The following is an 11,782-nucleotide window of genomic DNA, read 5'->3' as shown; positions in this document are numbered from 1 at the left end:
GATTCAAAAATTTTGTTATTCTTTAATAATATTCTAATAGAATAAAATTCTGAAAGAACATAATTCTAACAAAAAAAATATTCTGACAGAATAAATTCAGTTATGTTTACAAATTATGTTAGAATTAAAATAGAATTAATTAAAAAAATTCAGATTTTTTAAATTAGAAGAATTAAGTATCCTTAAAAATCCAAAAAAATTCTTTTATAATTGTAGTTAATTGTCAAAAATATTCTTTTACTAAAATTTGTGTGATTATATGGTAATGTTGTCACATTCTAATATCATAAACTCTCAAATCATGTCGATTGATTAATTTCATCCATTGGTCCAGATCTATACATTTTGACACACAATAATTAGTAAAAACAAAATAATATATATATATATATATATATATATATATATATATATGAGTGTGTGTGTGTGTGTTTTTTCTTTTTTCACAGTACATATGATAACTTTCACAATATGAATGTCATAATTCGTAGTAAGAAAATAAAAAGGCTTAGAGTTTTGTTGGAATGCCTCCAATTACAAATGTGTGATACGTGAAATCTAATTTCGTAAGTATGGTTAATGAATTCGTAGGTGACACCTGCAAAAAGAGATTTTCTTGGTCAAGTCTCACCTGCAAAATTATAAACTTCAAAGGAAAGCCTTCAATTTTTGTTTAAAATATATTCATAATTTTCACATTTGTTTCGATGATTTCTTACGTTAAATGATGATTTTGTCGATGATACCTACATAACTGGTTACTATTTTCGATAGTTTTGAAAACCGAACTGGACTGACGAGTTTTCAACCTTAAAATTGCTTGTATACGAACCACTGGAAACTGGTTTGAATGCTTTCGGTTCAACCACTTAAAAGTTTTAGAATTTATATTGTATATTTTGTAAGTTTCTTATAACTTAACCTGGCATAATTTGAGAAACAAACAAACCAATACATCTTCATGGAATGCCTTACGCCTTCAGCTCTTGTCCTCCATTCTTTGTGGTCTATCTCCCATCCACCACCAACGAGCTCCTCTACCACCAACGACCAAAGTAATCACTTAAAATCTTCAAATGTGTTTTGAATTAGACTCAATCCATGTTGTTTGAAATCTATTTGATCATTGTAGGTTGATGCTTGTAGTTTGTTTGTTCGAGCTCATCAATGCCTTCTCCAAGATCTTGCCGTCCATCTCTCCTCCGCCATCGACCGAGCTACTCGACAATCGTGAGCTCATTGACAGCCTGTTTGAAATCTGTTTGATGCTTCTGGTTTATTGTTCAATGCTTCAAGCCATGAGGTTTTTCCATAGATTGTGTTTTGATGCTTCTAGATTATTGTTTGAAAACCATCTTATTGTGTTTGATGCTTCTACTTTATTCACTGTGGATTTCAATTCTAACTTCAAATCTGTTTATTTGTTTATGGGATTTATGTACCATCTTCAAATCTGGCTAATGTTTGTGGATATTTGAAAACCAACATAAAAATAGAAAGTAAATTAGTAAAATACTCAAGTCTAAAACTAATTATGGGATTCTTTGGTATTTTAATTTTGAAGTTTCTTTTTGAATTTTTTATAGTTTTAAATTTAGTTATTACATTATATTAATATCACTCAACGATCGTAAAACAACAGATCCAATGACCGGTACGGTTTTATAAAAACTGTTAAATTTTAAAAAGAAATCTTTAATTTCTTTCTAAATTTTGAGAAAACTTAGATTGATTAATGGTTTTGTCTTTTATCTCCTTTTAGTTATTTATGTTGAAATATACGTTTTTGTGGTTTTGTACCATTTCATATAAAATAAACTGGCAAGTACTATAACGTGACATTTGCTTTGGAAATCTTTTTGGTCAGCTGTTCTAATAGATTTTGTTCTCTTTTTATTTTCTAACCTTTTGTCATTTTGTCATTTTGCTTTGTGTTCTTTTTTTATTATTTATTAGTGATAGCATTAAAGAAGTAAAGTTGGGCAGTGTATATTTGCTGTTATAAAAAAATAGTAACATAAATCACAAACTCAAATTTTGAAATATTTATTACACCATTTAATTTACAAATGTTTTTGGGAAAAAACTACAAGATGCAAAGCGACTATATAATAAACCATGCGTCCGAAATCAATACTTATTTAAACTATTCGGGTTTGATATGTTTGATTTTCTTGCGTCAAATTTTATGGAACTTTTTAATAGACTACAACCGGTCACTCATAGTAATTTCATGGACATTAGATTATGAATGTTTTTAAAAGAAGTTAGTATTATAATCATTACAACCGGTCACTCATAGTAATTTTATGAACATTAGATTATGAATGTTTCGAATGTTTTTAAAAGAAGTTAGTATTATCATCACTACAATCGGTCACTCATAGTTAGACCTGGCAACGGCGCGGGTTTGGAGCGAATCGACCTTGATCCAAACCCTTTTAACAAATTTCAAAATCCGATCCAAACCCGCTTCGTAACCCGCAGAGTTTTGAATAGTTAAACTCATACCCTTATCCACCAAATCAACATATATCCAAACCCGCCCCGTAACCCATAGGTTTTTTGAAAAATCAAACACATTTTTCGTAAATATTAAAATAACATTTATCAAATAAAACAAATGTTGATTTACAAAACACATTATGTACTCAAAGAATTTCGATTAGAATTAAAATCATTATTGTAGTAACTTCTGATTGATTTTTGACCCCGGATTGCAGTGATAAAGAATAGCAATTACAAACTTTCTTTCGGTTGATTACTTTATCGATATACAATTGAAATTGGTGATTGCTTGATGGAATACAAATGAATGACATAATGATTCTTAGTAGATGATTGGAAGTCTAGAAATCGAGTCCTCGAGACCTATATAAAAACATTTTAGTCTTTGGTCTTTTCTCTTTGGTCTTTTGATTGGAATTAAAAGTAAACTTTATGTATTATTAAATATAAATATATAATTCTAAAATTTATACGGGGCGGGTTATAAATGGAACGGATCAATGATGATCCATACCCGACCCTTTTAATAAAAGGGTTAGCGGGTACGAGTCGTTAACGGGTAAACGGATCAAAAACTATGCTCCAAACAGGGCCGGCTTAACCAGTTTGGGGGCTCTAAGCGCCAAAAATTTGGAGCCCTTTGACATTACTATACTTACTGTTATAAACCCTCCTCTTTTATCCGGGCTTGGGACCGGCAATAATAAACTAAAAAGTTTAAAATGGCGGAGTTAAATTTTTTTTTTTTTATGTATATGTTTTTTGTGAATATATTTTATGACATAAAGTTAATTTTTCTAGCCTTTCTAGATGCAAATTCTTTAATAAAATTTTCATAATCAATCTCTTTTACTAAATGTTTTTCAATTGACAAAATAGCTAATCCATTTAATCTTTCTTGTGACATTGTAGATCTTAAATAATTTTTTAACAATTTTAATTTAGAAAAACTTCTTTCTGCAAAGGCAACAGTTACAGGAATAGTTAACATAATCCTATAGGCAACGTATGCATTTGGAAAAGAACTAAACTTTTTAATGTAATTAAGTATATTAATAATTGTATCACATTTTAAATGTACAACATGTCTTAAAAGTTTTAGTTCGTGAAATAAATCTAAACCATCAATATCTAAGCTATCATCATGCTTTAAAGATTTTTCAAGATTTAAACAATGTTCTTTTAAAGTATTCTCATCAAATGATTTTAATTTTTCTATACTAAATAGAAAACCAAAAATATTTTTGAACTCGTTAAATTGCTCAAATCTACTTTTAAGTGAAGTAATGACTTTATCTACTACATATAAAAAATAATCAGTTTTAAATAACTGAACAAGAGTTTTAATAGTTTCATTAGCAACATTTTCATCATATCGTCTATTTCTTTGAATGATACGCTTTTCACGAAATTTAGGTTTTACGTTCATTTCTAAAGCTAATTCTTTTGCATAATCTAAAGCCTTTTCAAATCCATTTTCTCTATATTCTTCAAAGAAACACAAAAGTCCATTTAGTTGATCTATAGCATCATCGATACACATATCTTTTGATTGCAAGCTTTTACTAACAGTGTTAATAGCAAACAAAACATCATACCAAATAATCATTCCTAATAAAAATTCATAGTTTTCCAGTTCATATGTAGCTAAACATTTAGCTTCACTTTTAATATTTGGATCTCCACTATTTTTGGATAATTGTAAAAGTGCTTTTCTTAATTGTGGTGTTTGAAATCTAATTGCTTTTACACTTTCTACCCTACTTTCCCAACGAGTTTGCGATAATGATTTAAGTGTTAGGTTTGATATATTATCTTGTAATATTTTCCACCTTTGAGTTGATGAAGCAAAATATCGAATATATACGTTGTATAACTCCAAAAAATTCACTAGCTTTCTCACACAAATTAGCCATATCACAAATTACTAAATTTAAACTATGACAACCACACGGAGTGTAGAATGCTCTAGGGTTAATATCTAACAATCGTTTCTGTACACCTTGATGTTTTCCTTTCATATTTGATCCATTGTCATAACCTTGACCCCTAACATCATTTATATTTAGTCCTAGATTTTTAATTTCATCAACTATTGCATCATATAAGCCTTTACCGGTTGTATTATCTACAATTAAAAATCCTAAAAAGTACTCCTTAACTTCAATTGGAGTTGTTGAAAGATCTAAACATCGTAAGATAATTGACATTTGTTCCTTATGACTTGTATCGGGAGTACAATCAAGTATTATTGAAAAGTATTTAGCCTCTTTTACCTTTTTAATTATTTTACTTTTAACTTCTTCTCCTAATAAACTAATAAGTTCATTTTGCATATTGTGTCCAAGATAATGATTATGAATTTCTTTGTCATTAATTCTCCTAATATGTTCTTGCATAATAAGATCAAATTCCGCAATCATTTCAATTATAGTTATAAAATTACCATTATTTTCTTCATAAATCTTTTCATTTGTTCCACGAAATGCTAAATTATTTTTTCCTAATGTTTTTACTACAGCAATGATTCTTTTTAATACATTTTTCCAATGTTCTTTTTCTTTATTTATTCGTTCTTGGACTTGCTTGTCAATTGTTTTATTATTTGCTAATCTGTTTTCTAAGTCAATCCATGACCTCATATTAAGAATGTGTCCGTTACTTGTTTCGTGTCTTTTTAGTATACAAGAAATATTGTTCCAATCATTATTACCTTTATGTGCTAATGTACATGTAGTTGTATTCACATTAAATAATTTACAACAAAAACAAAAAACTCTATCTACATCTATGGAATAAACCAACCATGTTCGTTCGTATTTTTCTCCATTTGATATTTTTTGCATGTAAAGAGATGTACTAAAGCTTCTTAAATGTTGATCTTTTGGAAATTTAAAATCATAAATCTTAATAGGACCTTTTTCTACGATTAAATCTCTTAAATTAGTACTTATATTATTCCATCTACTTTGATCATATATGTTTAAAGGCGTGTTATCATTTTCATTATTAGTTTGTTCGTTATCAATTTCAATATTAGTTTCTTCGTTATCATTTTCACTATTAATTTGTTCGTTATCAATTTCAATATTAGTTTGTTCGTTATCATTTTCACTATCAATTTCAATATTAGTTTGTTCATTATCATTTTCACTATTAGTTTTTTCGTTATCAATTTCAATATTAGTTTTTTCATTATCATTGTCAATATTAGTTGGTTCATTATCATTTTCAATATTAGTTGTTTCATGATCATTATTATCAACATTAGTTTGTTCTTTTTCATTATCAACATTAATTTGTTTTTGTTCATTATCAACATTTTTGTTTGTAGTTAAATATTTTAAAAACGACCCTTTCTGTTTATCTATAAAAACTTCTTCTTGCATTTTTCGTTTCCTTTTTGAGGCACCAGATTCATATTTTCTCTTTGACATTATTATTAATTATTTGACTGATAATAACTATAAGTATAAAAGATATGGATTAGAATTATACCGCCCTTGAGATAATGGAAGCTCAAAAACAATGGAATCTGCCAATCTGGAATTGGTTATTAAACATTCATTCCTGCACAGATTCACAATTAAGGTTAACATTTTTCAAACAACTGAAACCACTATTATTTAATAAAAAAAATCATGATTGAAAGCATATAGAAAGGCAAAAAGCTAATCCAACTCATATTAGACATTTTCATTTAGAAGGAAAACTTGATATCAATGATTAATTACACTAAACAAATTAGACATTTTCATGCAAACCCTTATATAAATGACACATCAACCTTTTATTGTAAAAAAGCGATCTCATTTATATCATTCTTTTGGGACAATGATTAGGTTTTGAGGTACAATTTGTCTATCTAACATTGTTTAAGCCACCTTTTCATTCAACGTCTTTAAACGTTCAACTTGCTTTCCACAACTATAAGTAGATAGAAATTTTTGTATTGTTTTGTATATCTATGTTTTTAATAATTTCAGTCCACTTTCATCACAATTTTAGGCATTTTAGCATTAAAAAAAACTTTCTTTAAAATGGCTAAAGAAACTATACCAAAAGCGGCCAAATGTTTCTGATTTATCCTTTGCCGGCATTCACTTTTTTATCCGATTCTTTATACTTTATAGCCCAAGTAGTAGTTGTATACATGATGCTTTAGTTTCGTAATGATTGTTTAACTAACCAAAACAGGATTGGAAAGATATTAACCCTAATGGATTGCCTATTAACGCCAATTATGAGATAATAGAAAAATCAACACTAAAAATTGAAAATACAAAGAATTATTAACGTTTCAATCATTCAGTGACAGCAGAATAACAACAAAGTAGCAGTACAATAGCAGATCATTAAATCAAGAGAAACCAAGAATGAAGAAGGAAGAAGATCCCGGTTTTTTTGGATGATGATCTGCTACGGTTTAGGGAGACAACGAGACAACAACAACTCAACAGAAGTGTAGAAGAAACGTTTGGAGAACAGCCTGTAATCGAGAAGACGAGAACGAGAGTGGAAAAAAGAACGGAAGATTTCGTTGCCGTATTATCGCTTGAAGACTCGTTCAAAACTTAAGTCTGGTATTTTGAAAACTACTAACAATGGATTAAAAGTATATGGGGCCCCTCACAATTAGGGGCCCTAAGCCCTATCTTTACTCTTAACACAATGAGGCCGGCCCTGGCTCCAAACTCATATAATTGTTAAGGGTTTGAATCGGATCAGGATCAAAACTTGTTCCATTACGAGGCCTACTATACCGTTGTACATAGTTTGCCTTCCAACTCAATATAGAATTATTTTGGCAAATGAATAAAAACCATTATAAAATAGCTTTTAGTTATTCTATAATGTGGGCCATTCAAAAAACTACAAATAGGATAAATCATTTCGTGAAATCCATTTGTGAAAATATATAATATTTGTAATTAATATTTAATAAAGATTGATTCTTGAACACACTATATGTAGTGATATTTACAAATACGATCATATATTGCTTCAAGATTAAGCAAAATATTTCAATGTATATTTAATAAAGATTGATTCTTGAACACACTATATGTAGTGATATTTACAAATACGATCATATATTCCTTCAAGATTAAGCAAAATATTTCAATGTATTCCTATTTTAATAAATAAATTGTTTTAATTTTAATTTTTTTTTTATCAAGTGTCATTTTAATACAACTCCTTATTAAGATTACATCATATATCATGTAGATATATTAGGCAACTCATTTCAAAATTTAAATTAGTATTTTCTAATTATATGTTAAATTTGAAGTTATAATAACTTTAAAATTTTGATATATCTCTTAATTAATAATTAATTTAAAATAACTTATTTAAAATAATTGAGTAATTATTATAAATTTTTTATTATAAAAATTTAATTAATTTAATAATCATGCTTCCATGGATTATAAACTAGTTTCATTATATACAAATAATCATTCAATTCAAAATTGATCGTTTCGGACCAAAAGCCGATTTATACAAGAATCCATTTATGTGGTTCCTTTGTTTAAAGGAAATCCAAAATATGGTAAGTCGACCAAAAATAAAAACCCGTCCTAAAAACATCTCATTGTCATAAGAGATTATGTGAAGTCACGATTCTTCTCTTCTAATAAAAGACCCCTAAATATGCCATATGTCCCTTTTTTTACATACGTTCTTAGCCATAGTTGCATGTTAATATTCACTACCTCTTTTGATTTCCAGCACTTTCACATGCCATCATTATAACTCTTTTACATGTAGACCTTGCAATAGGGCGGGTTTGGAGCGAATCTACCTTTATCCAAACGCTTTTAACAAATTCCAAAACCTGATCCAAACCCGCTCCATAGTCCGCAGGGTTTTGAATAATCAAACTTATATCCTTATCTACCGAATCAACAGATATCTGAACCCGCCCCGTAACCCGTAGGTTTTTTGAATAATCAAACACATTTTACTTAAATCATAAAATCACATTTGGTAAATAAAACAAATGTTGATTTAAAAAACACATTATGCACTCGAAAACTTTCGATTGGAATTAAAATCATTATTGTAGTTACTTCTAATTGGTTTTTGGCCCTCGATTGCATTGATAGAGAATAACAATTACAAATTTTCTTCCGGTTGATAAATGAATTTATTGATTTATAAATGGAATTGGTGATTACATGATGAAATATAAACGAAATGACATCATGATTTTTGGGAGAAGAATGAAAGTCTAGAAGTTGAGTCCCCCAGTCCTATGTATAAATAGTTTTGTCTTTAGCCTTTTCTCTTTGGACTTTAGATTGGAATTTAAAGTAAAATTTAGGCAGTTTAAAAATAAATGTATAATTTTAAAATTTATATGGGGCGGGTTATAAATGGAGCGGGTCGGTGATGATCCATACCCGACCCTTTTAATAAAAGGGTTAGCGGGTACGGGTCGTTAACGGTTAACGGATCAAAAACTATGCTCAAAACCCGTATAATTGTTAAGGGTTTGGATTGGATCAGGGTCAAAACCCGCTACCGAGAAATCATGGATTCTAATCCTATCCATATTTAAAATCGATGGGAACGTTTCCGTTTCATATATACCTACATCCAAGATTTCCTATATACCCATCGTTTCATTATGCTATACCGAGGGTGATCATATCCAAATCCCCGGTTACTAATATACCCATGGTTGAGCTCCAATTATGTAATAAATCTTATCCTATATTTTTTAGTGTATAATTTCTTTCTTTCTTAGTGGAATCGAAGCTCAAAATTTCTTCCAATAGTCGAGAGTATATGCAGCGTTTCTTCTTGATTGTGTGAATGTGGAGAATGAAGCGGAGGAAGGAAGTTATTGTTTCAACTTTAGCCTGGTTTTGGTCCATCATTCACCAATAAACTTGATCTCAGTTAGGATTTATTTATTTGTCTTTTATTATGTAATAGTTTTGATCAGGTCAATTGAAACTACGGCTACCAATTTTTTTTCTCCTGTTGTTCTCCACTTGCTAGAAACTATTCAAATAAACTACTTACAATTTAGGTCCTTTCTCAAATGGTTTTCTCGCCAGACATTTGTATGCACATCTTCCTTCAAGTATGTAATCACTCTTCAACTTTGTTGAAGCTTGATGAAATTGTCATCTTTTGCCAAAAATACACAATATTAGGTATTCAAATAGTTGCGTATGTTATTTGAACATTTTATGTGCTTTGTATTTTTTATTTGTATCGTTTAAATACATAACGTTAGGATGCAAGATATAGATGCGTATGATATTTGATCATTTTATTCGGTTTGTATTTTTTATTTATATCGTTATTATTTTTTTCTGATTCCTGTTTATCCGTGATTTATGTGAATTTTATTAAAATCACATACTAGCATTGGTTTTAATATGCCATTATGAAAAAACATTAAAAGTAAGAAAGTGTATCCAATCTTCAAAATTGATGTTGAAAAAACAATTACATTCATATGGATGTTCCATGTAAAGCCTGTGTTTATGGGTTTATCATTAATGTTGATGTAATAGTTTAGGTTAAGCTTTGTAACCGGTTTTGAAATAATAGAAGTGTATTATTTGAGTATTATGTGTTTTGTGCTTAACTGTGTGACTTAATTGAATTAAGTATGAAAATAAGCATTAAAATGAATTATTAGATAAAGCCGATATCTATGGATTATGTTGTAGTAGTTGAAACGGGGTTTCCGAATATATAAAGAATGCTGAAAGCCGAGTTATAACGAAGAAGTTATGATATGTCGAAGTTTCGCGACAGAACCGGCACGACGCTGAATGACGTAAAAATGAATTTACGATGGAACGATATTTAGCCTTAGTGACCTAAACGAAGGTCGTAGAGTTCGCTAAAAAGAGAACATGCATAAAAAGAATGCTCAGATCTGACTTTGTATGATGAAGCTATGATTTTTCTAAGTTTCAGCTTAACAGTATGCAGCCCGAAGTTCGATTACGAGATCGAGTGATTTCTAGTTGAAGCAATCTAAACGAGAATCGAAGATCTCGTTATTAGTAGTGCAACAATAAAAAGACAGACGAAAACGGACGTTAGATGAAAAAGTTATGAATTTGTAATGGAGTTTTCCTGTCCCAGCCTTCTAAAAATAATATAATAAAAACAAAGTTGAAATCAGCCGACAGAGTCTAAACAAAAGTTGTAGAGCATAGTCTCACCTACGCGTGGATATAAAGAACGTCGAAAACGGAGTTCGTATGAGGATGATATGAATTTCTGAAGTTTTTAAATAATTAATATTTATTAATTAATCTTTAAATCGGATAGATATCCGAAGGAGTCATTGATCTTATCCCAAGTATGCCCAGCGTACCCCGGTGCATGAACCGCCTCGGACTCAAATGCCTCACATACGTAAGCGATGACGTTTTTTACATCTACGCCCCGCGTAGCTGAGCAGTACGCCCAACGTAACTCCGAAATTTAGCCCTATAAATACCATGCGAGGGCAGCCGGCCTTCTTGCTCCTTTTCTCTTCTCTCTCTCCCGTTTTACCTTGTTTTTCGTGCAACAAATATACTGAAGCCCTGGTATTAATCCCGAGCCCCAAAGCAAATCCGAATGCCCCGAAGATCCCGAGAAGTGCAATTCCCGAGCCGATGCTCTGCCCACGAGAAGCCAATTTTTGTGAAGATCTTGCAGATCTACCAAAGAATATTACATCTACAACCCGTAGTGTTGTCCGATCATCTTCTGATCAAGTGAGTTTGTAGTTAATTTCTTCTAACGCATAATTATGAAGTATTTTATATGAAATACGTGTTATGTGTATATTTTGTTGTTATATGTGTGAATGTATATTCACTTTCTTCTATCTCATAGATATGATTTATTCTCTATGAAATACGTGTTATGTGTATGTGTCTCATCTGTTGTTTGGAATATGTATTGAATGAGAATGTTATACAGGTTTTAAACTATGTATAAAAATATATATATTTTTATCTACTAATATGTTGGGTAGAACATGGGTAGATAGTTGATGTGTGATAAACAAATGAGAAGCCTCGATGCTGTTGATCTAGTAAGCTAGCGGAGTATGGATGACAACCACGGACTCTTTCTAGACAGTCTAGTGGAACGCTAGCAGGTTCATAACATATAGGTGTTGTGAACGATGTGTTTACCGGTGTACTCTATCCCCCTCATGGTTACCTTTAGGACATCTATTGTTGTGGAAACCCCTTGCAGTAATGTCCGTCCCGATGAATATCCTAGATTAGGTCCCTTGTAA

At 30.2% G+C, this 11,782-nt stretch overlaps 2 protein-coding genes across 2 annotated transcripts; one reads left to right on the top strand and one right to left on the bottom strand.

Annotated features, from left to right (window-relative positions):
- The first annotated feature begins 713 nt into the window (after positions 1-713).
- Positions 714-1,513, top strand: LOC122197764 (uncharacterized). The gene is made up of 2 exons (XM_042901900.2): positions 714-1,055; positions 1,133-1,513. The coding sequence occupies exons 1-2, from the start codon at positions 967-969 to the stop codon at positions 1,476-1,478; spliced, it is 435 nt and encodes a 144-aa protein (XP_042757834.1). The 5' UTR covers positions 714-966; the 3' UTR covers positions 1,479-1,513.
- A 1,770-nt stretch (positions 1,514-3,283) lies between these two features.
- On the bottom strand, positions 3,284-5,945 carry LOC128133613 (uncharacterized). Its single transcript, XM_052771120.1, has 2 exons — positions 4,376-5,945; positions 3,284-4,119 (listed from the first exon to the last, which is right to left on the bottom strand). Exons 1-2 carry the CDS (start codon positions 5,943-5,945, stop codon positions 3,284-3,286), a joined length of 2,406 nt encoding a protein of 801 aa, XP_052627080.1.
- Positions 5,946-11,782: the final 5,837 nt, after the last annotated feature.

The sequence above is a fragment of the Lactuca sativa genome, chromosome 4, assembly GCF_002870075.4.
Source record: "Lactuca sativa cultivar Salinas chromosome 4, Lsat_Salinas_v11, whole genome shotgun sequence".
NCBI classification, from domain to species: domain Eukaryota; kingdom Viridiplantae; phylum Streptophyta; class Magnoliopsida; order Asterales; family Asteraceae; genus Lactuca; species Lactuca sativa.
This window is presented reverse-complemented; position numbering and strand designations above follow the sequence as displayed.